General features: G+C 40.4%; 1 protein-coding gene across 4 annotated transcripts in view; it reads left to right on the top strand.

Annotated features, from left to right (window-relative positions):
- Positions 1-26,317, top strand: part of pak5 (p21 protein (Cdc42/Rac)-activated kinase 5) — a 55,156-nt gene extending 28,839 nt beyond the window's left edge. For 3 of the 4 annotated variants that reach the window (XM_061753940.1, XM_061753941.1, XM_061753942.1), the window contains 9 exons: positions 10,280-11,116; positions 15,043-15,252; positions 16,240-16,381; positions 16,842-16,996; positions 17,386-17,519; positions 19,235-19,361; positions 19,974-20,099; positions 20,798-20,932; positions 21,953-26,317. In XM_061753940.1, coding sequence (XP_061609924.1) covers positions 10,280-11,116; positions 15,043-15,252; positions 16,240-16,381; positions 16,842-16,996; positions 17,386-17,519; positions 19,235-19,361; positions 19,974-20,099; positions 20,798-20,932; positions 21,953-22,108 — 2,022 coding nt within the window. In that variant the 3' untranslated portion in view covers positions 22,109-26,317. Of the gene's footprint in view, positions 1-8,450; positions 8,710-10,279; positions 11,117-15,042; positions 15,253-16,239; positions 16,382-16,841; positions 16,997-17,385; positions 17,520-19,234; positions 19,362-19,973; positions 20,100-20,797; positions 20,933-21,952 lie in introns of those variants that run through there. The other variant, XM_061753944.1, reaches the window with a different exon arrangement.
- Positions 26,318-26,323: the final 6 nt, after the last annotated feature.

Below are 26,323 nucleotides of genomic sequence, written 5' to 3'. Positions count from 1 at the left end.
AGGCCGTATTGTCGGATGTCTCCCCCCCCCCCCCAAAAAAAAAATAAGATCCTGAGCGATTATCTTGTGGTGGGGGGTTTACACATTCCGATAATTGGGCTGATTTGATCCCCAGTACCCCTCTCTGCGACAAAACTCAGCAAAGGCCCGATTCTCAGATATCTGTATAAGATGATCCTGAGGTCCGGGCAACAATCATAAATGTTAAACCTGTGCAGTATTCACAATTGTAAGTTCTTTTGAAGCTGCGTACACACACACCAATAATCAGGCCTTGTTTGAAAAGTTTCCCCTCCCATGCACTCAATCAATCAATCTTGTCACTACGAATAGCAACTTGAGTTTTATGGGGCCATTTCGAGCTTAACTCATTCAATGCCATTGGCGGCTCCTGAATTTCAAATATCCACGTTAACATGGAGGACTGGCAGTGATATTATTTTTTTGGGAACAGTTATGTCTGTTGAAGACTTCACTGTCATTGATGTTTTACAAAAACACGAGTTTAATTGAAGACTAAATTGTGTTCAATTCTCCACAAGCAACCCTTTCATCGCTACGGCAAACTCCTCTTTGGCTGAGGTAACAATGACACCCAAGTGCTCTTTCATCATCACCTTCATCATTGGATGCGCCATTCACGCAGCTAGAGCTACTGGTGTTGGTCAATACGCCTTTGATTTCAGGTCCAATTTGAATGGAGCTATGAATTGATGCAGGATTCAATTGGCGTGAGCAGGAATACACTTGAAGCGGAATGGCCGCTGATGGAGAAAGAGAGTGAGAGAAACGCATCCAACCTTCTGTGTGCTTTGCCAGAACGGTCTCAAAAAACCAGCAATTGCCCTTCACTGTCTGATTGAATTACTTATTTTTTTATTTATTTTTTTGTTTTTGTTTTTTTTGTAAGGGGGCGGGGAGGACGCTCAGGCAGTTCATGTACAGAAAGGAACAATTTCTGCGTCAACATTATTAAAAGAGTAATAATTTTTCTCTCATACTGTAGCAATTTATAAAGGACAAGCCTGAGTCACATCGTAGGTCATTCAAAGCTCAAACAGCTGTTTGTTACTTTAATGTTCCTGTGGCGCCCTCGTATGGCTGAACATTAAACTACAACTTGACAGTGCTGAACTTTATTCACGTGGCCCCTGTTTGCGTGTGTGCGCGTGTGTTAAGTCAGTAAATCAGTGACAATAGTTCAAATTAATTATTGAATACAAATTCTTATATGATAATGTGATATATTTAAATATCCACAGTGTGGTTATAAAAATAATTATATAGATGAAAAAAAAAATTGAAAAACTTCCATCATCCATTTTCTAGTCTTTTTAAAATTAGAATAATGAAAGAAATGCTCCATATAAAGTACAAAATTTATGTTTAGTAGAATATGTTTAATAAAATGTGTTTAGATAAATATAAATTAAAAATATCTGTATTTATTTATTTAAATAAATAAAATATAATACGTTTTCTCCAAATTCTTATTTTTTAAAACATCCAAATCATGAAAAAAACGTTTATGTAGGTAAACAAAGTAAAATTTGTCCCCCAAAAAATCACTACAATATAAAAAAATATATAATACCCTTTTTTGTTTTGTTTTTCTCATTTCTATTTTTTTTTTTTTTTTTTTACCCCGTCCTGTTCAGCTGCATGGTCATGCAGAATGGTGTATGTCTATGCCTTTTAGGCTGGAACAGTTTTGCTGTGTGTGTGTGTGTGTGTGTGTCCCACCCCTCAATATCCCAAACATGAAATAATAATTGTTCATTTTCTCTCATGAAATCAATCACAACTGATAGATTTGAACAGACGTTGAGGTTGTTTTAGATGTGATCACAGTGACTGAAACCCAATCCTCTCCTTCCTCTCCTGATGCTCGTCCAGGATGTACTGCACTAATATGCTTAAGGTCACAGATGGGAGTTGTTTCGATTTCATTACGCCTCCGCCTCAAATCTATTTTTGCGGAATCTCTTCCCTCTGTGCCCCGAGCTTCACTGCAGCTCGTCGTTGAGACTCGGGGTCGAAGGGCACTGGGTCAAAGCTGTCTCGTGAGCTGTGGGTGAGGGGTGTCATTTCAAGTGCTGACGCTGAACGCTGCAAAAGTCAAACCGTTCGCGGCTCAGTCAAACGGTTTCTGGAAAAAAAAAAAATATTGTTTTAGTATTCATAATTCATAAATATGTTACATGTATATGTAAATTTAAAAAAATGCATTTACTAATAATTTTATTTACAAAAAAATCTTCCATCAACCAATTATTTAACGAGATAAATCAACTTTTTGAAACGGAGAGCGGCTACTTTGTTGCTCAAAATGCAAAGAGTTTGACTTTGACACGCTTCTGATATAACAGATTTGCTCAAATTCCCTTTTATTGTATGTTATTATTGCAGATGATATTCATCTATGTGAAGACACTGATCACGTTAATGATAGTTCTAAACAATAATTTAACAAGGTAGGAAACGGATATCATAAATATGCAACACTTTATTTCTATACATTTCTGCGGATGTTGACATTTTCAAATGATCAGGGCATTTTTCCCCCCCAGATCATTTTACTGATGCACTACTTTTTATACTGGCAGTTTTATCAAAAATTATAAAAACGTGTTTTTTGTTGTTGTTGTTGCGAACTTCCCTTTAAGCTATTTTAAAATGAATCATTTCAACTACTAATACGGCTAAAACCCCTTTATTTAAGCCTTTCAACTGTATTTACACTGTATTCAAACTAGACGCTTACACGTGATTAGACCTTTTTTTTTGTCATTATTTCTTTGCTATGACTGTATAACAGCAGAAGTAGTGTCTGCAATACAAGTTGCTGAGCTGAAGTAGCCTGTTGCATTGACTGCTATCATCCAGCAGAGGGCGCCAGAGTGTAAGACACCGGAAGTGGCTCGTTTAGTTCTCTGGTGCATGCAGTAACATGAAGCGTTTCTGCCCTGCTTGGCACTGCCCGTGTTGTCCCTCCCCCCCCCCCCCCCCCCCCCCCCCCTCTCGCTGTTCTGCGTGAATGGCGCCGACCTTGCTGTTTTTTCCACAAGGATGGTATACGTCGCACCAGCTGCGTGAAAGCGGTAGTGTCCTCCGTGGCCCCTTTCACGCTGCCGGTTTTCCAGGTCGGGAATGAAGGCCATCCAGTAGTTTCCCGGCTTCGGAGGGAGTATCAGCGTTTGTGTGAACTGGAATATGGAAATCCGGAAATTTCCCACGTGCCTAATTGTGCCCGACCAGTAATTTCTTGGTCACGTCATTCACTGTTTATGTATTTACTGTTTGACAGGAATGGCGGTCATTAGTACTGTACTCCTATTCCCATCATGCATTGCGGCGGAGGCAGAAATGACGCCAGATCGGCGCCAACGTTTTAGTGCGCTCAGATTTCACCGTTGGAGTTTTTGATCTTTTCTCGTGAAATCTGAAAAATGAGCCGGAGCGCTGTGATTGGCCGACGCGTTTGAGTGCGCCCCGAAAAAGGCCGTACTTTGCAACGTCCCTGCCCGTCCCGTTGGCGGCGAGCAACGTAGCGCGGCCTCCGCAAAAGCAGCCGGGATTCCGGAGAAGGCCACGCTCATTAATTATGCTGCCTTCATTAGCAGCAAGGTTAATCCTCCCTTATCTCCCCCAACGAGCCTCATTTGTCATGCACCTCCTCCTCCTCCTCCTCCTCTTTTCTTTCTCGGAGAAAGTAGACTTTGTTCTCCCTCTTTTCATTTGTCTTTGTTGTCATTCGTCCTGTTTTATTTCCTTCTGCACATTTTTCATTCCATCCACTCCCACTGTCTTTGTTTACTCCTTTCGAGCGTCATTTGACTTCCTCCCCCCTTCTTTTTTCTTTTCGTTTCCTTGACTCCCCTGTCCTTTGCTCTCCTTTTTCACATTCTTTCATCTCCTTTTCTTTTCTGTCCTTATCCCTCGTCATTTCTGTTCTCTTTTCTTTCTTTTCCTGTCCTGTCCCCTACTTTCCTTTCATTTCCTCAGTTCCCGTCTTTTCTCCTCCATTTCCTTTCCTTCATTTCCTTGACACTCCTTTTCCCATGAACCTCATTTGCTTAGTCCTTTTTTTCTTTTCTTCCCTGTTCCTTCCCTTGTATCCTTTCCTTTCATCTTCCATTCCTCCATCCTTGTGCATTTTCCTTTTCATTTCCTGTCCTCTTCTCTCCCTTCTCCAGCTCCCCCTTTTTCTTTCCTTGTCAATCCATTCTTTCCCTTTGCTCTTCTGTCCTGTCCTGTACTTTCATTTCCTCAGTACCTTTCTTTTCTCTCGCCTGTCCTGTCCTTTCATCCGTTTCCTTTACTTATCCGTCTTGTCCTTTTTTTGGTTTCCCCTTTCTAGTCCTTTCTTTTTAGCTCCCTTCCTTTTAGTTTCTCCTCTCCTTTCATCTTCATTCATCCGCCCTTTTCCTCTTGTCCTTCTTTTGTCATTCCTCCACTCTCATTTCCTGTCCTGTCCTCTCCCTGCTTCTGCCCCTCCCCCGTTTCTTCGCGTCCTCCTCCCCTCTGCTGTACTTACCTTGAACGGGCCACGGCGAGCAGATCTATTACAGCTTATCACTAAAGGACAGGCCAACGCGGCACACCGGTGAAATATGGCCGCTGTCAGAGCCGACGCCGTGCGCGACCCGACTCGCGGCGCCGTGAGGACGTAAAGCTGCGTCGGATGGGGGCGCGAGGACTACAGGGGGCGGTTTCTGCGGAGGCCGGTCGCTATAAGCCCTCTAATTCAAATTAATGGAAAGATTTCCAGGCGCGATCTCGACAGTGATTTGGCACCCAATTAACCTTGTCTCTCTCGCTCTCTCTCTCTCTCTTCCTCTCTCTCTCGCTCTCTCTGGCAGCCATGTTTCTGCCTCCCGTGCATCCGCCACTCGCGGCTTTATTAGGTGGTCAGTGCTGAACGCTAATTGAGTTAGCCTGCATGTAAACGCAGAGAGTGCCGCATCGGAGCCGCAACAGCAGATGAATGACTTCATGATTATTAACTCTGCCGAGCGCAAAAGTGAGAGGTTTTGATTGGCTGCCTCTTCTTTAACGCCGAGATCCTGCAAAGTGTCTGCATCAGTGCTGGAAATGATCCACCTGTGCCTTTTACACAGAACCCAGCGACTTTGTGCACTTTCACACATAATAAAATGACGCGTGCGCCATTGCGATGGTACACACCCTTTCCCCGACATTGCAAAACATTGGCGGCATCCCACCTGGCTTACTGCACTCATTTGACGCGGTGACCCGCAAGTGCGCGACCTCGTAACTTACGCGTTCTGCCTCTGATTGGCCGATTTTCCTAGAATGTGGTGGTTTCTTGTATATGAAGAAACAAGACGATGCCAGAGACTGATGATTTTATTTAATTTTTTTCGCATATCATATTTGACTGTCAAGTCATAATGGCTGTTTTAACATACGACAAAGCGTTTTTGAAATTGCAAAGTTCCCCTTTCGAGTTGCGGAACTTATCCGCCTGTGCCTTTTACACAGAACCCAGCGAAGTGGGACATTGGCATCGTGCGGCATCCCGCTATCCATTAATTTGACCCGATGTCGAGTGTTGCGATTCACACTGCAGACACAGCACAGATCTGAAAGTACCTCTAAAGGCAGGTCAACTTATTTCCCCCATTTTGTGTCGGGGGAGTTGATGGAACATGGGGGAAAATGAGCCTAATGCGGGTGTTCCGTTTTGTACCGTTTCTGTCAGGCAAAGCTCGGCGGACGCACTGCAGCACGTGTTCCAAATTGTGATTGATTGGCGCCCCTCCGAGCATCCATCCTGCCGCCCCTCCGCTTGACGCAGCCGCTGCGTGAAGCGGACGTTCCGCCGCGCGTTGCAGTTCAGGTCACCTCGGCAGCTCGTAGCGGGGGACCCTCAGGCGGGGCTTTGCTTGGAGAGAGACGCTACTTCCTCAGTTTATTGTCTGAAACATATGTATTAGCACTACTAGCCTAAAGGTAGTGATAAAAAGTGTGTGTATAAATGTGAACAGATGAGGCCCTCAAGTGATGACAATATGTCGCAAAAAAAGCATCCTGATGCTACGTTTGTGTATTGTTATTGCTGAAATCTGCAGAAATGTAGAGAAAGAAATGACGCCATCTCCTTCTTAATTGAAGGTAAATGTGTGACCATTTGTCTTAAAACAGGACAAAACGATATTTTACCAAACATGTCCAAGTGGAAACAAAAGAACTGCTGAACATTTTGTCGAAAAGTAAATGCCGCATGATATCCGTAACAGTAAATCTCTTCTTTTCCATCTTTGTTTAGTCCTGTACCTTCCTTTCACGCTTTTCATTTTCTTTGCGACAAAATGTGCAATAAAAAGACACTTTTTCCTCTTCCACTTTTGCCCCGTCTTGTCCTCTGTATTTTGTTGCAAAGAAAATGGAGTGGAGGAAATACACTTCAATGACATGACATTAATAAAACTTTAGTGCACTACCCAATCTGACAGCAACTGGATGTTTAAAATTGTCGACTCGTGATTGATTGCCAACGGTACCTCATAATGCCATCAAACCCTTTCTTTAAATTCCATCCGTGGTCGTATTCGATACACTTCCCCTTTGTGATCAGATATGTTGAACGCCGCAGAGCGAGGACGATCCCGAAGCTCTCGACTGTCGTGTTAACACGTAGTTTATATCCCCGCATTGAGGCTGGAGATTCCGACGTGCGTGTCGACACTCAGATGGATGAATGACTCGAGCGCCGGGTGTTTTTTGGGGGGGCGGAGGGGGTGCAGGTGCTTAAAGACGCACAGATGTGTTCTTGTGTCAGCACATCGGCGCTTTCTCGCCTTCCTGCCTCAGCACATGTGACAAGAGCGTGACAGAGATGCGTGACAGGCCGTCAAAACTAAGACTATTCGCTGACGGCTGGCGTGGCGAATGGTCAGGCCACGCCTCCAACCGGGAATAACAATTGCGTTGAAATTGAATTTGCTCTAATTGAACAGGAACTCTGACAAAAAGCACTTCATTACTAAGAAGAAACAAAACGCAAAAGTAAATGGTAACCCCACGCCTTTCAAAGCGTTATAGTAATATCCTTCCTCTACCAAGATGAAAACCAGAGGACCCCCCAAAAAAATCCCAAACGAGACTAATTTTGTTTGTGTAGCTCAGTGAAATCGATTCAAGGGGCTCCATTATCCAGCTCGACTTATTAGAGTTTTGCGTTTTATGCTGCGCACGCACACAGTGACACAAACTAAAATATTTCGCAATTTTGTGTCGTCTATCTGCCTTGTATCCAAAGTAGGGAAGAAAGTGCACGAAGAAAAAAAAAAAAAACACCAATAGAAAATTATATGTATTAATGTATTAGGGGGTTACACCTTCAACCACTACCAAATGTAAATTTTCACCCGGATGAACACGCCTGCAAAATTTGAAGAGTTCTGACCCACCCTTCTACTGTAAAAGATGTACAAAAAGCACTTTGTGTGCGCAGTATTTCTTCCCCGGGGGAATCAAAACAGGCGCACTGGCTGACAGCTAATTTAGCGGCTTTCATGCGCTTCAGTGTGTTTGCCACCGTTTTCAAATATGCCGCTGTATTAAAGAGCTTGTAATATAGCCACGATACTGAGATGTCACACGTATTAGCACTGACACGTGGGCCAAATTGACATGAAAACGAGAGGCAGCAAATGCCACGCATGAACTTTGCGAAGGTAAAAGTATACATTCGGAAGAATACCAGGGTGTTATTTGAAATATAAATATCTGATTAACTGTGTCATCTTAGGCAACCAAAATTAAATATGGTTTAAAAGATTTAACAAAATTCCCAAAACATACGGTTGTGTCATCGTTCAGCTGATTTTTATTTTTTTTTTCCTTCGATTTGAAAGCGCAAACTCAAGCGTTGGATGGCGGTAGTGAACGCAACTCCACAAAAAGGCTTCACAATTGACGTTTACGTTTCAGTTTATTGTCAAATTTACCATAACACAAAGACAATTCAACGCTTTGTATCGAAAACAACCACATAGCTTAGCCTTTCAGTCTGCTGGGTTAATGCTAATGCTAACACACAATGGAGAAGCCTACCCTTGAAAGTTTTCTGTTGCTTGACAATCATGTATGTTATGCACTAACTCCAAATCAACCCACACGGTGCTCAGGCAACATAATTGTACAAACAAGCACCTGCTGTGTTTGGATTCGCTTCATTTTTTCCCCCCCCCGTACACGCTGAAGTGAGCCTTTTGCGTCGTGATCCACTACTAGCGCAGCACTAGCTTCCCGTGACTCACCGCGACAGCGCCGTGTAAAGGGCTTAAGCGCGAGGTAGGAGGGGATGAGAAGCACCCCTGATGTTTAAGCTGCCTCTGCGCCCCGGCACATGTGTGCGTGCGCCCCTAATCGCTCTCGCTTCGCGTGTGTGTGTGTGTGTGTGCGCGCGCGCACAATGTCACGACGACGACGACGCATCACCCCCGGTACGCCCACTGCAAATGAAGCTAATCCGTCGCGAGGGAAATGGGGCAGCTCGGATCCACCGCCGGCTTCCTGTTAGCGTCTGAAGCCGAGGCTTTTCGTGTGGCGTGGGTAAAGCCTGAAAAAGTTCAAATTTAGTAAGAATCAGACCAAACCTTGATAATAAGTTTGCAAAGAAAATGAAAAATCCATGGACTTAAAATCAAAATGGCAGAGCAAAAATATCGCGGCATGAAGGTATTGCAAATACAGCTCTGAGATGTATTATTTTCAAATGTTTGTGTAAATAACCTTTTTCCATTGAACGCTCTCCGGAGGTACATTATCAAACATTTAAAAAAAAAAAAATTATCCAGTAAATACAACAATAAAAATACTTTTTTCTCAGAAAATTAGTAGCTAGTCTGCTGTTCTTCGCTTTGTCCAGTAACGTGCGAGCTAGGCTTGTCACTATCGAACAGTTTTAGAATCGATTGTCCTCTTGATTATTGATCGACTAATCAAATAATAATCGCCCTCCCTCAAAAATATATATTTTTTTTACCAGTAACATGCATTCTATTGACTTAAATCCTTAAACTGGTTAGGGTTGGTCATTGAGTAGTGTAAGGTATAAATTCGGTGTACAGAATTTGAGACGCTAAATGGTTAGCAATCGTGATTAGCATTAGCGTGCTAGTGATTACCATTTGAAGTCAAAAAACGCTCACCACCTTTCAGCTCACTTATACTTATCATGTTATATGTACATTACACATCTAACAGTGTCTTACAAAACACTTACAGATGCTTTTTGGGCAAAGTTTATCAGTGGCCCAACACGGCATCCCATGTGAAACATGGGTTGTGGCGCTGCAAACATTGGTGTCTTTCGGACGGAACGTTTTTATTTGTAGTTATTAGATTTATTTATTTTTTCCCCCCAGCCCTAGTCAGAGCAGAAACAAACTGGTGTTAGCCATGCTAGTATGCTAGTAGCATGTAGTTTGGTGGTTTTCTACCTCAGTAGTGAGTCTATATTATTTATTTCATGAAATGTCGACATGCTAATTTCCGTAGATGGTTCCAAACATTAATTTCAAGACAGCATTATTGTAATATGTTATTGCAATCTGGAATGGTGGGTGGCGCTCTTGTAATTGTGATATCTTCTCTCTACCGAGCTGCGGAAGCTCACTGATTGCTCACGTCAGCAACGGGATGGAAAGGGCTCGTGTCACTCTGCCTGTACCGATGACGCAAAAATAAAAAATAAACAATATAACAGCCGAGACTGCTGATGTAAAATTTTAGCGGTTTTGAAACCATTTTTTGGACTTTTTAAAACCGCGGTATACCTTGAAGCCCAGTCCAGGGTGTACCCCGGCTCTTGCCCAAAGTTAGCTGGAATCGGCTTCACCTCACCCTCGACCCTAACTGTAGAAAAATGGATGGATGAATGGACAGATGGATGGATGGAACAGATTAGGCTTAATTTCAATGCCAGGATATCCGAATGGTGCCACCGAAGAGAACAAATTCAGCAAGGAATAAATTGTGTGACTTGAAGCATGTCGTGTAACTCCAGCTTGAGGATTGCCTGTTCATTCATTGCAAGTGATGATTGACTTCATACTTGTCCCAAAGCCAAAGGAATTGAAATTGTCTCCCCTTGTGGATTTCAATTCATTCAGTTCTCAGACTGGAATGACTGAAGTTGAACTGAAATGGAATGCACACCCATCGTTACCGGCCTGCCGTCGCCCCCCCCCGCCCCCTTTGGTTATTGTGGTTAAAATGGAGTTTGTTTTTTTTCCCCCTCTTGTAGACCATCGTGCGGGGGAACCGGCCCCCCAAAGACGCGTCCATCAACGGCCTGCTAGAGGAGTTCGACAACATCTCGGTGACGCGCTCCAACTCGCTGCGCAAGGAGAGCCCGCCGGGCGCGCACCAGGCGGGTGCCGGCGCCAGGCCCTCGGCGGGCGCCCGCCACGGCGGCCCCGAGGAGAACGGCTTCGGCCACTACTACTCGCGCTACTCTTGCGACTTGGACGCCTCCGGCAGCCGGGACTACGCTCTGGACAAGCCGGGCTTTTCCGTGGACGGGGACTGGGGCGTGGGGCGGCACTACCGCTTCACCAAGCATAACGGCCACTCGCACCATATCCGCAGCCCCTTCTACCCGGACGCCATGCCCCAAAAGTTGGACTACGGCAAGCTCCCGCCGGACTACCACACCTACCTGGAGAGCAAGGGGCGCTCCACGGACGAGGTGGCCTCCACGGTGGGGAGCGGGGTGGGCTCCAGCGGCTACTACCGGGCGTCGGTGGGCGGTTCGTCCAGTCAGGACTACCGGGACACGTCGGTGGGAACCCCGTCCCGTGCCTCCCTCCGCAGCGAGCAGATTAACTACCCGGACAGCGAGTGGAGCTACGGCGGCGTGCGGGACGACTACGACAAGAGGCCCAAGAGCTCGTACGTGATGCAGACCAGCCCCACGCCGGCCATCAGGCAGAGGTCCCGCTCGGGCTCCGGGCTCCAGGAGCCCAACGTCCCCTATGCGGCCGGCGGGCCCTTCAAGAACCCTGCCCAGGCCCACCCGTACAGCTCCTACACGTACCCGCGCCTGTCGGAGAGCCTCGCTGCCTCGCAGACCATCAGCAAGGTAAACGGCGTATCCGCTATTGATTCGTGTCTTTGTTGTTGTTGTATTTTGCAGTGGTGTGTGCCTCACCATTTTTGAAGACCCTAAATTGTCCACAGGTGTAAATTTGACCTCTCGCACAAGTCAGCTGCGATCATCTCCCGCTCACTCGCCGACCTTATGAGGAAAAGGGATGGATGAATATTTGGACCATTTCATGTGCTTAAAAATATGAAAAACATCTCTGCTAAAACTACAGGTGTAGGTGTACCTATTGAAGTGTCCAGTGAGTTCCCTGTTGGGTATCTCAGCACGCTCACTCTTTATTTAAAGTATCTTATGTCCGGCCTGCCTGCCGACATTAATGGACATCACATCCCGCGCCGCAGTCGGATCAATTAGCGCTTAAAGCTTCGAGCGTGCAGCCGTGACATACTGAACACGGGGAGAGCGGAAAGAAAGCGGAGTGAAGGGGAACGAAGGAAGAGGGCAAGCGAGGTATACGACAAAAACAATAAAGAGACGTCCCAGAGCAAGACTACATTTAAGTAATAATATGCTGCATGTGAATGGGCTTGTTATGTAAGAGCACAATGAGGAACACGCTCCCAAAAAAAGGAAAAGACATTTTTTACTTCTTAAGTAAAAATAAGTTCATTATATTATAGGAAATCATATTCAAAGCTGAACATTATAACATGTTCCACAAGAGTGCTGAGTGATTTTTTTTAATTTATTTTTATTTTTTTATAAAAGGGACGAAACTAAAAGTGAAAATTTTGCAGGAATAATAAGAAAAAATGACCACAAACTAAGTGAAATCTTTACTTCTTAATTCAAAATGTGAATCTCCAGCTTTTGTGACGTATTTATTCATTTTAATTGTTGTACCTTTTTGATTAAAAAAGCATTTTTTAAAATACTTTTGGAAGGTGTATTAGAAATGGTTTGTGAAAATTATTATTATAAAATATAATACATTTTTAGAAAATATTTGTATATTGAGTCCATATCGCCCACATATTGTAGTTACTTCTAGTCAGTGAGAATAAAAAGGTCTAAAAAAAAAAAAAAAAAGGTAAATTGGACTGAGCAGAACATAAAAAATCTATATCATACCTATTTTTAAAATACTACAAAATACTAACGAGTAAAAACAGTATTTCATCCAATCCTAATGGTCATATTTAGTCAAAGCCCAAAGAAACAAAAAATCAGTCACTCTTCCGCCTTCTCTCCGTGACGTGTGTGCACTCACGGCCGACAACGAGGCGCTCTAAAGCTAGCTAAAACCAGCTAACCACACGTCGCAAATGCTTGACGCGACTGAAGGCTCCAAAATGTGTCACGTGGTGCCATTTTAGCCACGCTCCCCCAAAAAAGAAATGAAGGACAACTGAAATGATGAACAGTTTAATGCGATACCTCCACAGCTGAGCACTGCAGTATTCTCAGTCTTGGCACGTTTTCCGCCCTTATCGTCCAACGTGTATTACGTATTTAGAACCAAGCTCTGAATTCACTTCACAAAAAGTCGTCCATTGTCGTGTAATGTATGGACTCGTTTTTGTTTTTGTTGTTGAATCCTTTCTCGCCGTCCACTGTGTCACCACGCTATTGAAATGATGCTAATCTACTGATCCGCCATCCTGATTTCCGATTACAAACCGAGCCGAACTGCAGCGTTAACGCTTGTACTGCGACTTTTGGAGTATTTTCAGTGCGGGCGGGAGGTAGCGGTGCAGTCAACCTGCAACGGGAGGAAGGGGCGCGGGGGCCGAGGGGGGGGGAGGTTGGGGGGCAGTCCTTATGCTCGCTCTCCGTGCTCCATTAAGGCCGCCGCGCAGCTCGATGGCATCTGCGGCACTAGTACTGTACCTCCTCCTCTTCCTCCTCTTCCTCCACACAGCGAGTCCAGCAGGTTTGCTGATGTGGATCCCAGGGCGCCTTGATGAAAAAGCATTTAACCTGCACGCGTCACTAAATAGACGCTCAAAGGGAGGAAAAAAAAAAAAAATGCAGAATGGAAGCGATGCAGGATTGTACTGCAGTAGTAGTTGGGGGACGTGCATGTAAAATATAGGAAATCATTTGAACAAAACTCATCTTAATTGTATTATTTTGAATTAATTTCATTTTAATACACTCAGCAATGATTTAGCATAATATGTTTTTATTTAAAATGAGTTTGTACTATATGTATATTTTTTTTGTTCAAAGTCCGATTATCATTTAAAAAAAGCCAAGCACAACAAATATAAATACAACAAGAAATATGATCAATTCATTAAAATCAATCAACCAATTATTAAATAAAAAAATAAGCTTTTCTCATTTTTTATTATTCTAATCCTAATTTATTAACTATTTATTTAATTAAAAAAGGAACATTAAATATATATGTATTGTTTACTAATATTTGGTGATGATGAACAAAAAATAACCAATTATTTAATGTTAGTTAAATTAAAAAAAGAATAAATACATGTAAAATATGTTAAAGCCTTTTAATAATTAAATGACAATACATTGTCATCATTAATGTTATTTATAATTTAAATATAATTAATTAACCAAAGACTTAATAAAAATAGTTGCTTATTTTAATAATAGATTAATAATTAATTATCATTAATTCCATTAACAATTATTATTTTTATTACAATTATTATTAGCGATTTTTAATGACAATAATTTAAAATATAGTTAAATGCATATGTAACATTTTTGTAAATTAAAAAAAAATAAACCAATGATATAATTATTTAATGAGCAAAACAAATGACAAATAAATACATATAAAATCAATAAGATCAAATAAATTTCATGTTTTATTTATTTATTTTTAGTTAATGTCATCATAATTAATTAATTACGTTTAAAAATATAATAAAAAAATGGCACATGCATATATGTAAATTCTTACTAATAATACCTAATTTTACTATATATATATTTTTTAAAAGATAAATGAATACAGACAAAGGACTGAAAGGATTTTAATGAACCAAATTTCGAAAGAAAATCACCAAAATGCGTAGCAAATAGGGATTCTTAATCATGTATCGTAAAGCATTGCCGCTCCGTTCTTGAATGCATTTGCACGTGACCCTTATGTGGCCCGCGGGCCGCACTTTGCTCATCCCTGCGCTTGGAAATCACGGCCCTCCTTTTTTTCTTCAGTGTAACCAACACGCAGCCCCACACGCGCTTTATTTATCCCCTCTCTCGCGTGATAATAAACACACAGTCCCTCTCTCTTTTTTCTCCCCCTTTTCTCTGCAGCAGCTCTCGGTGACAAATTGATGTTGCGGCACTTTTTTTTTTTTTTTTTTTTTTTTCCCCCTCTCTTTCCTCTTTTGCAGCCTTAGCATAAAAGCGGGCTCGACCGTGTTCCGCCGCCGAATTCAATTTCACACTTGAGTTAGGTTGTTGATTACCCTGCCAAACTCAGATTAATGCGCGTTTAACCAACATGGATCAGGAGACCCCCTTTGGCTGACAGCCAGCCAGGCAACGATACAGCGGGAAGCCGGCGTGGGGCGGGGGTTCAGCGTGGACCACCGCCTCCTTCCACTGCTCTGAGTGATTGATTATAAAAGTTCACACCATGTAATTATACACCATCCCAACACGTCAGGACTGATCCTCCTGCTCTTTCTGTCCTCTGTGTGTGTCTGTGAGAGTGAGTGGACGCGTGAGAGCGAACGAATGAGGAATCCATTACTAGTTGAGTTCCTCATTGACACTTGCGTTACGTCGTTTCCCAGGCACTCAATTGCGCCGGTGCATGTTTAATTATCCAAAAGTGTCAGAAACATGACAAAATGTAAGGAAAAAAAAAAAGTAATCGAAATCACATTATTAATCCTTCCAATACATATTTAGTGCTTTAGCTCTCACACATGCTCCAATGATAATTGTAATAAGTGTATTTTGTAACTCAGGGCGACTACGAGCGTCCGTCACGGGAGGGCAGCCCCCACGCGGCGACCGGGGACTCGTACCCGCGCGGCCCCCTCAAGCTACCTCAGAACCACGCCAAGCCCCCCGGCTACCCGCCCGTGCACCTGCCCTACCCGCCCGTCTTTCACCATTACAAGCCGTCGCCCTACCACCACCCGCCGTCCCAGCCCAGCCCGCCGTACACCCCGCAGGTACGCCGTCCAGCTCCCCATAACCAAACTCTTCATTGTACTGAAAGTTTTATTCCTGACGAAAGTTCACATTTTATTTTGTTTTTATTAATTACTGTTTTTATTTGTATTACTGTGCAGTATGTATTTTATAGTACTTATTTTACTGTGTATTTCATTGTATTTTATTGTTATTAATGTTTTATTCTTATTGTCAGAAGTTGAATTTTTTTTTCAATACTTACAAATACTTATTTAATTTGTAATTCATATTTTATAAATTTTTGCCTTTTTTAAATCCTTATTTGGGTTTTTATTTACCTAGTTTGGTTTAGTATTTTTCCATTTTATGTACTGTGCTTTTATTCATAATTGTTTTATTTTTCTTTAATATTTTTGCTCTAGTTTGTATATTATTTAATTATTTACTATAGGTTATCAACTGTTTGCGTCAGTATTTTTATTATTTTATTTATGCTGTATATTTTTGTTTCACATATGTAATTTGTAGTTTGGTTTATCCATTTATTTAATTTTCTTTAAACTTATTCGTATTTATGATTTAAATTTTCATTAATATGTATTGTTATGGTATTTATTTGAGTGTTTATTTTATTCAACTGTTTTTTGATATTCTTATTCATTTCATGTTTATATCATTTGTATTCACTTTGTTAATATTTTTTGGAACATTTTTTAATAGTATTTCTTTTTCTATAAGTTTACACTTCCAGGGTCCAACTTTGACCATCATAAAACCCATAGAAATTGTACAATGATTTTTTTTTTTCTCAAGTAACCCATTTCATTAAGTGTCACACAAGTGTAAAAATAAGCCAACCCCTGTAAAATCAATAAAATGTGGATTCTGACTGTATTGAATGGGCTGAATGCTCCAAAAAGACAAAGTCGGGAATTTATCCTTCGAAACGTAAAAGTCCATTTTAGGTGGGATGACGCTAATAATCAACTTTTCTCGCTTTCGCTCTTGCTGTGTTTCACCTGCAGGGGGCGTACTCCCAGCCGTCGTCACCCTACATCCCCCCGGGGGCGTACCCTCCGCCCTCGTGGGGCTCCAGCTCCGACACTCAGCCCTCCAGGGTGTCTCACGAGCAGTTCCGAGCCGCTCTGCAACTCGTAGTCAATCCAGGTAACCAACCACTGTAGTGATTCATTTTTTTGTTTTCTAATATCCAATTTATTCTGTTAGTGTTTTCATGTCATAATGACAAGTTGTTATTTGAAAAACTATCGGTACTTCGTATTGGAGAGTACTCAAATGGATTTACTTTTACTCATACTCACTCTTAAAAAAAAAGTGCTATCTGTGCATGCCTAAATAAAATGGTATTGTATTTGAAAGTTAAATATAACTGAACTGTACTTAAAAATTTTACTGTAATCGAAAAGTAAAAAAAAAAAAAAAAAAAAAGACCAAAAAAAAAGGAAATTCATTAATTTAATTGCGGGATTCTTGTGCGTACCACTAGAGGGAGCCTGCGTACCATGAGTAGTACTCGTTCCACACTTTGAGAATCACTGCTTTAGTGGATGATTTATCTATTTTTTGGGGGGGGGGAATAAAATGTAATTGTGGACTATATCGTCAGGCGACCCCCGCGAGTACCTGGACAGCTTCATCAAGATCGGCGAGGGCTCCACGGGCATCGTGTGCATCGCCAGCGAGAAGCACAGCGGAAAGCAGGTGGCCGTCAAGAAGATGGACCTGAGGAAGCAGCAGAGGAGGGAGCTGCTCTTCAACGAGGTGCCACTACCGCCACATGCCCATTGTCTTCCTTCAAATATATATTTTTTTTCAACAGAACTACATTTTACATATACAGTATATCATACAATATATTGTATACGTAATATACGTAGAGATGAACGCGTAAGAGGGACGAGAGCTGTTGTCGTATTTGCACATGTTGGGATTTCCTTTATCAGGCAGTATCACGCTGTAAATGCGTGTGCGCGTTTGTGTTCTCGGTGGGCGTCGATTCGGCAGCTAATTAGTTTCATTGTAATCCGCTTAATCCGCACGTGTAATCCTGTTACGGTTAAAACTCCCGAATGTGTTCCCATCGAGATGAAGAGCTAATATTAAATGACAGGTATATTTATATGTAGGCCGATGCGTGTGTGTCTGCGTAGGTGGTGATCATGAGGGACTACCACCATGAGAACGTGGTGGACATGTACAATAGCTACCTGGTGGGAGACGAGCTGTGGGTGGTCATGGAGTTCCTGGAGGGAGGGGCGCTCACCGACATCGTCACGCACACCAGGTAGGGGACCCGTGCGCACACACAACATACCGAAGACAACAAATGCGCTTTGCAATAACAATCGGGTGTCTTTGAGCTGGAGCGGTGCTAAGGGAAGGAAATGATGCCAATGTCACCCCCCCCACCCCCCAATCATCTAAATAAACGTCACCGACTCCGAAATGTCCCGCCTTCCGAGTTTAAAGAGTTAACTGTTTAAAAGAGTTTTTAAAAAGTTAACTTAGTTTAGCACGAAGAGAGCGAAGTACGAAGCCGGAGTTAGTGCCTCATCGGATTCCGTTTTTTCCTTCGCAACTTTCCCTTTCATTTCCTATCTCTCTCCTATGACCTGGATGAAAGTGTTTTTGAAAATGTAAAAGATTACTGAGGAAAGATGTCACTTGACCCCTTGACATTTTTCAAAAAAAGGTTAAGGGAAGTCAGTAACAGTGAGACAGTGGCCGTAGCATAAAAGTTGTATGCATTTTTTATGGCCTTTGTGTTCACAGGTTATCACACGTTGTATGAACTAGATACACGAGCAAACACTTTGAAGAATGTCGTCATTGTTTGTGTGTGTCTTCTGGTCAAATGTGCCTGGAGTGTGAATCCAGATGGAATTCTTAAAGCAACGAAAACGTGAGCACTGGAGGAACACGACACAGATGCTCTGGAATGAAGTCTTTCACAACACTTTTTTTTTACTTTCCCCTAATTCTGTGTTAATGAGTTTCCACGCTTATTGTTTCGGTGCTTTAATTCCAATCGTTTGAGTGGATTGTTGGCGCGTGCTAATGACAAGATTGGCTGAGGACCAGACTGCTTACACTTTGTTCTCTCATAAAGGAATACAAAAAAAAAACAAAAAAACCTGACAAATTCAACACGGTCGTGCATCATTAAAGTGAGCCTACCTGATCATTTTAGTCTCAAATAGCACAGTGGAAATTACAGCTACAGTTGTCACAACAACCATACGAGTGCTCCTTAAAGCCTTTTCAGGAAAAAAATGCTAAAATGCGTCTAGCCTGAGTTAGCTTAGCACTAAAACACAGTTAGTTTAGGGAATCACAAAGATTTGAGTTAGATTATTTTACTACAAAAAAGACTAAATTAGCTCAGCACAGAGTCTGAGTTAGTGAAGGTTAGCACTAAGACAGTTAGTTGTCCTTCGTAAGCAACAAGACAAAGTTTACTAAATTTAGCACCAAAAACAAACAAATTTGCGTTGCACAAAGACAGTAAATTTAACGCTAATTCAGAGTTAGTTTAGGGAAAAGACAAAGTCATCTTAGCTTTAACCAGTACAGAGTTATCTTAGGTAAGCACAAAAACTAAAAAAGTTAGCTTAGAACCAAGACAGAGTTGTTTGGTAAACACAAATACTTGAGTTCGATGAGATTGCCACAAAGAATGATTTTATCTTGGCATCGAGGCTTTAGGTAACGCGCATTTTTGCGAGTGTGCTCGTGGGTGCTGTTTTTAACGTTGCTATAATTGTCATTAACATGTTTTGTATTGTTATATTGAACAACAATTTTCTGTTTTTCGATGATCCTCACCTTTGTTGTGTGCGTGCGTGCGTGTGTGCACATCCATTCAATGTGTTCATTATCAGAAGGCTCATTTGTCTCATGTCTCATGCGTGACACTTCATCTATTTCACACCGTGTGTGTGTGTGTGTGTGTGTGTGTGTGTGTGTGTGTGTGTATGTGCGTGTGCGCGCGTGCGGCAGGATGAACGAGGAGCAGATCGCGACGGTGTGCTTGTCGGTGCTGCGTGCGCTGTGCTACCTTCACACGCAGGGCGTCATCCACCGAGACATCAAAAGCGACTCCATCCTGCTCACCAGCGACGGACGGGTAAACGCGTACAATATCTAAAAAATGTACACGCTCGCCAAACACGTGAACAGGCCAACAAGGCGGAGCTCAGCCAATCAGAAGGCTGGAAATGTAAGCACCTTGCTATTCAGCTAAAATGCTAATTGCTAAAAAAGAACTAGATAAGGGTTTTAAAGTTCTTTTAAATAAAGTTGTGATGGCATACAAAGGAAAATGCAGTCAACTATATGACAAAAGGCCCACAAACAGTATTGTTTTTTTTTTTTAATTCTGAATTTGAAACTCATAAAATGATTGTAGCACTAACCCTCTACTACCAGAATATTATTAATAATTACATATTTTGTCATTTGAATTCATAAAATGATTGTAGCACCTTTCTTTTTTTAAACTCAACTAGCAGAATATTATTAATAATTACATATTTTGTAATTTTAATTGAAGTGTTTTTTTAAATTTTAATAAAATAGAGGAGCGCACATTGAAATACCCACAAAATGAACCTTAAGAATGTATTACAGCTTTTTTTTGGGGGGTTTGTTTTTTTAAATTTTTTTTTTAGATTTTTGGTTTTAATTTTAAAATTTTACATGGAATAATTGTCCACATGATTTAACTACTTTTTTGCAGATCAAGCTGTCCGACTTTGGCTTCTGTGCCCAAGTGTCCAAAGAGGTGCCCAAGAGGAAGTCGCTGGTGGGGACGCCATATTGGATGGCGCCGGAAGTCATCTCCAGACTGCCTTATGGGACAGAGGTGACGCACACACGCATGCACACACACACGCACACACCTGCGATGTACAAGGCGCTACTACATCGTAGATATTTTTGGTGGAATGTGTCTGTCGTGGAAATGCCGTTATATCGTATAAATTTGAGTTTTTACAAGCGATGGTCAATTACCGATACCAGGGGTCGGTATCGGGCCGATACTGACCTTTTTCAAGGTATCGGGTACTTGTCAAAGTTACCGATACCAGCCTTATATTAAGACAGAAAAATGTGACCTCCACTAAGTCCTCCTTGCCAGTAGTTGGCGCTACAGTGTGGCAGTTTGGCGAATCATCATGTGCGGCAGAAAGAAGGAAAGGTCTTTGTTCACAATTATTTGTCATTGTGTTCATTGAAACGTGTGAATATTTATACTTGTATTGGCCCGAAAAAGCAGGTTGCGCATCCCAAATTTCCAACATAGACACTACAATACGTACATTAATTTCTATGCTAACAATTTTTTACAAGTACGTTTACTATGTGTTTAAAAAGTGTGTTTTTATAAGTCTAAATGTGTTCAAAGTGTGTGGGAGTGTTAAAAAAGTGTTTCAGATGGTCTCTCGCTATGAGATATTCTTGTATTGCGGGCGGTTCTTGAGCGCGTCCTACACGATGTTCACTTTATGTTAATATTGTAAACACACGAAGCATGATGTGTGTGCGTGCGTGCGCGTGTAGGTGGACGTGTGGTCGTTGGGCATCATGGTGATCGAAATGGTGGACGGCGAGCCCCCGTACTTCAACGAGCCCCCCTTGCAGGCCATGAGGAGGATACGCGACAACTTGCCCCCGCGGCTAAAAGAGTCGCACAAGGTGAGCGTGAGCTAGCCGTGCCGAGCGCTAATTGTTCAGCGGAACAGTTCCAGCAGCTAGCCAGGGTGCTAATTTCTGTATTCATCGTTTCAGAATGGTTGGGTTCGCGGTCAGCATTTACCAAGTGATATTTACTCACGACATACGTGTTCGTTAGCATTCGATTGGCTAATTGTGTAGCTAACTTGGTTGCCGACGCTGCAATGTTTAAATACATACTTTCAAATCAACACAAACGATATAGAAATAAATCTAAAAAAAGAAATAATAGAAATGAGACACGGTATAATAATCTAAAGACACATAGGAAAACTATTTTACTTAAAAGTATAATGTTGTTATAATGTCATTTTATTAAAACATCTAAAGAATTTACACATTTAACAAATAAAAACTAAACTAAAAAACTGTACAAATGAAATAATACAAATATAAACACTATGTAAATAAAAAAATATAAGAATTGATCATATGACAAAAAGAAAAAAATAAATTATACAAATATAGACATAAATATTAATATATATAACACAAGTTGAAAAACAAATGTAAAACTAAATATTGAACTACCAAAAAAGAAACACATCTAAAAAAATAAAATAAATACAAATATTAAAAATAAAAAATGAAATGTCAACATAAATACTAAAAATATAAAAAATAAAGAAAAATATGTAAAATTAAAAATTAAAATGTAAAAAAAAGTGTTAGAAATATATTTAAAATGTACAAATAAATAAACATTACATAATACAAATGTCAAAATATTATTTTCAAATGTCAAAATAAATAATAAAATGTAAAAATAAATGTTACAAATAAAATACAAAAAAGGAATATTAAACAATAGAAACAAAAAATAATGAAAATGTTAAAGAAATGAAACATGCTAAAAGATACATTAAAAATGTACAAATAAATCATACACAAATAAATAATACAATGTAGAAATAAATACTACAAATATAAAAATTAAAAATACAAATCTAGAAAAAAAAAATACCCCCCCTGTGGTCGCAGGTGTTGTCGGTGCTGCGCTCCTTCCTGGACCTGATGCTGGTGCGCGAGCCTTCCCAGCGAGCCACCGCGCAGGAGCTCCTCCAGCATCCCTTCCTCAAACTGGCCGGACCGCCGTCCTGCATCGTGCCCCTCATGAGACACTACCGCCACCGCTGAACACGCGCACACACACACACACGCACACACTTTTGTGGTTCCCGCCCCCTGTCAACACTCACACTCGTAACCGTGACTTAGATTAGCTAACCGATACAAAGGAAAGACACACAAGTACCAAGAAAATAAGGAACTCAAAGTGGACTGCGGTCATTTTCGTCACCTTCGAGGACCTGAGCGGACCCCCGAGATTGTGGGCGGGGCCTCAGTCCATCTCTGCCGTGCGCTACGTCTGCACTTGTATTTTAATGAAGAGCAACTTGTAAGATTGAGTGTACAGTTTTGATAACTTTGAGTATTTGATGGTGTGGTAGCCATTGTGATATGAGCAGTATTCAATAGACTTTCCTACTCTTTATAATACACTTTTTTTCATTAATAAATAGACATAAAAACACACACACACGCACACATTAAATATCCCAAATAAACCCACTTGAACCCAGCTGTTACTAAAAAACAAAACAAAAAAAAACCAAACAAACAAAAAAAACCTAAATATATTTATTATTACGATCTATCTTTGTAGACAGAACTTCCATTAAACGGGCAAAAAAGGGTAATGTCGGACATTTTTCTATGAACTTTTTAAAGTATTTATTTATTTATTGCAATTCATTTTTGTCGAGTGTGGCCTTTTTTCTCATTCATTTTCTTAATTTTTAAAAATGATTTCATGAAAAAGAAAAGCGGCGGTTGACAGGGATCTACTGAAATACACTCAAATGCAATGAAATGGCAACTTGACTTCGTTTTTGTGTCAATAAAAATATACAATGAAATTATTGAATATAATATTATCTTCATTCATATAAGGACTATTTATGAATATAATTACAAAAACACCACATATTAGACCTTAGCCCATGAAATGTTTCCATGTAATTTTTTTTTTTGTCAGTTGAATTAAAAAAAAATTACCAAAAGATATTTAACTTTTTCAAGAGATCATCAATCATTAAAATATGAATACATAATTAAATAGATGTAATTATTGAAACAACACATTTGAAATGACCAACTATGATAATCATATAGAATTTACTGTGTATGATATTGATATATATTTGCATTAGCATTTCGTCGCTGTTGGGCAGAATCCTCGCATCTCCAAAATGACAAAAAGCCTTAATTACTTCACCGAAGCTAATGACTACGGTGATGTCATCACACAAACGTAGCTCTGTGGCTGACCAGTTTTCCTTCTGCACCGAAACACGACAGTGATCCATTTTTAACAAAACAAGCCTACTCAAATGTATCAAACCTAACTATTTTGATTTGATATTGTCTAAAACAAACAAATCAAAAAATATCTCGACTTTAAATCAGACAACACTCCCGCGGAGTGAGGAAGAGGTGGAGTTTTACAGCACTTCTCAGACAGTTGACGCGGAGTTAATAGATTTGATCTCAAGCTATTTTCAAAACGTAAGATTGGTTACAATGCGTAGAAATAACAGACAACATTGGGAAAATTGCATCATTAGTATCGATTTGTGAGAAAATATGAAATGGCCCATATTTGGTTTCTGCATGACAGCCACAATTATTTTTTTAATGTACATTATTACATGTATAATCTATAGCAAATAATATACAGTTCAAAAATAAATTTAGGAAAATGAATACAAAATATACAATTTAATAATGTTTATTAAATAACACTTTTAAAAGTCCATATAACGTATTGCTGTATTTATATTTTTGTTTAAAAATTATAGAAATAAAATCAATTCATACTTGTAAAACCAATTAAGTGCACAATATTATTTACACACTGTTGTGTAATTTATAAATTAAATTACATCAAAAAATAAATACCTAAAAATAAAAACAAATAATAAAATATGAATATAATTATTATTATTTTAAGTTATAGTAACATAGTTGGTTTTGTATGATACAATGAAACCAATAATGTTAACATAAATGAAGTCGTCATTTTATGATTTGAGTGTATATTTTGTTATTGCAGGGAGCCAATGAAGCTGATGTGTGTCTGACACACTTATTGTAGCACACAACATTGAGGGAAAAAATTCAAATAATAATTAAAAAAAAAGACTACTTTTTTACACAAGACGGAGGCTATAAAATGAAACAAAAAAAAGAATATGATTCCTCGTCATTGCCATGAAATCACCTGGAATACGACAGTGTAAACCTGCTGGCATCCATTTTGACCCATCAGTCACTGTGATATGTAAATACGACTGCGTGCGTGCGTGCGTGCGTGCGTGCGTGCGTGTGTGTTGTACAGTGACGCTGCATGTCTGTGAAGATGCTTTCAATTAAAACAAACTTCCATAAGAACATTGTCTTATTGCATGGATCACTCTTTCTTTTCTCTTTTTTTTTGATGGGCCTCTCCTCTCCGCCATCTTCACTTCTTTTTGTCGTCTCATCAACACCCAAAAAAGTCCAAACAAGCCCAGAGCCAAGAAACCAACTGAGAGAGAGAGAGAGGAGCTGTAGTAATTTATGGTCTTATTTGTCTTTGTGTGCTGCGAGTGCTTTGCGGCGTAATGGGATATTGATTGAGGCGGGACAGCAGAGAGGAACTTTTCTTCTTTTTCTTCTCCTGTCGGCCTCCGACGACACCTCACTAAATAAAACACAAGCTCTGGCACGCTGGAAATCAATTCACTTTTTTTTTTTTTTTTTGCTTCACGATCACATTTGTCACGAAAGGTTGGGTGCTGTTTGTATCCCCCAAAAATGATCGTTTGCTAAAAAATTCACAAAGATGTGACGATAAACTGTAGTACAATAAAGAGATTATTTTCAAAAAATACAAGCCGCGCTTAAAAGAAGGTATAAATGTATTTTGCATCAAATATGGATCATTTTCAAACATTTCAGCGTTGTGAGGGACACCAAAAGTCAACCATATGGGAGCGTGTTCAACGTGCCTTGAGATACAGGTTTAATTCAATCTGTGACCATGCTTAGAACTCAAAACACGTCTCTCAAATCATCTTTTCCCCTTGAAATGAATGGAAATGCCATTAATCTGTTCCAGCCCCTCGCCCCAAAAAAAGACAAAAACGTTTTCCAATATAATTAAACCATTTGTGACCGTAGTTCAGCTCTCTCTGATGTTGTTTAAAGGGTTATAGCACGACAAAATATAGTTTCATTAGCGTTAGCATCAAGCTAGCAGTCAAGTTGTAATTCTTTGTTTTCTGAGTTGAAGCCTTTATTTGAGGAATTCTTCACTATCTGACAAACTGCTGCTTAGTTGTTGAGTTTACCGCCACCATACAGCGCTCGTATCTCGAGCAAAAAAAAAAAAAAAAAATCGAATGCAGTCTAGTGTCTCACTTGTATCTCAAGGCACAACTTTATGTTGCATTGTCCATTCTATTGGTATATATATAATATTCTTTTGTCCAGTTTTGTAGCTATATTTTGGCGGGGAATGTCAGCGCTTGTCGACACCTGTGAGCAGTGATGTGGTACTCTACAATCATCACCTTTTTCCCCCCCCCCACTAACGAGTGATCTAACGCATTACAATTTCAAATCCAAAACTAGGTTCGTAGCGCCATTTCGTGTGTACTATTTTTAGGTGCCTGTTTTGTGTTACGTTAGCACGGTATGCTAAGTTCATTGGTGCGTCAGCTACAATTTATGTCCGCAAGTAGAGCTCATATTGTGTCCGCCTTTGAGTTGCGTCTGATAAGATGTCTGTAACCTGGTTAATGTGCCTTACGCAGCTGCTAAATGTAACCAATAAAAGTAACTTTTAACTTATTAACTAACATTACTTTTGAATTCAAGTCTTGACTAAAACTGAATTGTACAAAAACAAAAGCAACATTTCCCATAGGAAATAATTGAAATCCAATTAATCCAGACACCCCAAAAATATATATATTTTATAGTTTTACGTGCAGCAAACATTGTAAAATAAATATGAATGATTATGATGCAGATGAATAAATTGTGAAATTATTCCGATGATGCCCGAGTGTTTTAAAGACACAGGTTGACTTTGAGTGAATCATTAATGCTGGCAGTGCACCGAAGACACAAAATGGAATATGACCGAACACAATATGAACATAAGTCGTCCAAATGACTGGAACCGGATGTGTTCTATGCCAAGACATTTTCAATTGAGATGACAAAATCAATAGTTCATCTGTGCACTGACACCGCACATCGTCAATCTCTTGCAGGACAACAATGAGGGCGTGAAAAAAGACC

The sequence above is a fragment of the Phyllopteryx taeniolatus genome, chromosome 18 (genome assembly GCF_024500385.1).
Source record: "Phyllopteryx taeniolatus isolate TA_2022b chromosome 18, UOR_Ptae_1.2, whole genome shotgun sequence".
Taxonomy (NCBI): Eukaryota; Metazoa; Chordata; class Actinopteri; order Syngnathiformes; family Syngnathidae; genus Phyllopteryx; species Phyllopteryx taeniolatus.
Note: the sequence above shows the minus strand (reverse complement) of the source record. Positions and strands in the feature narration are given on the sequence as shown.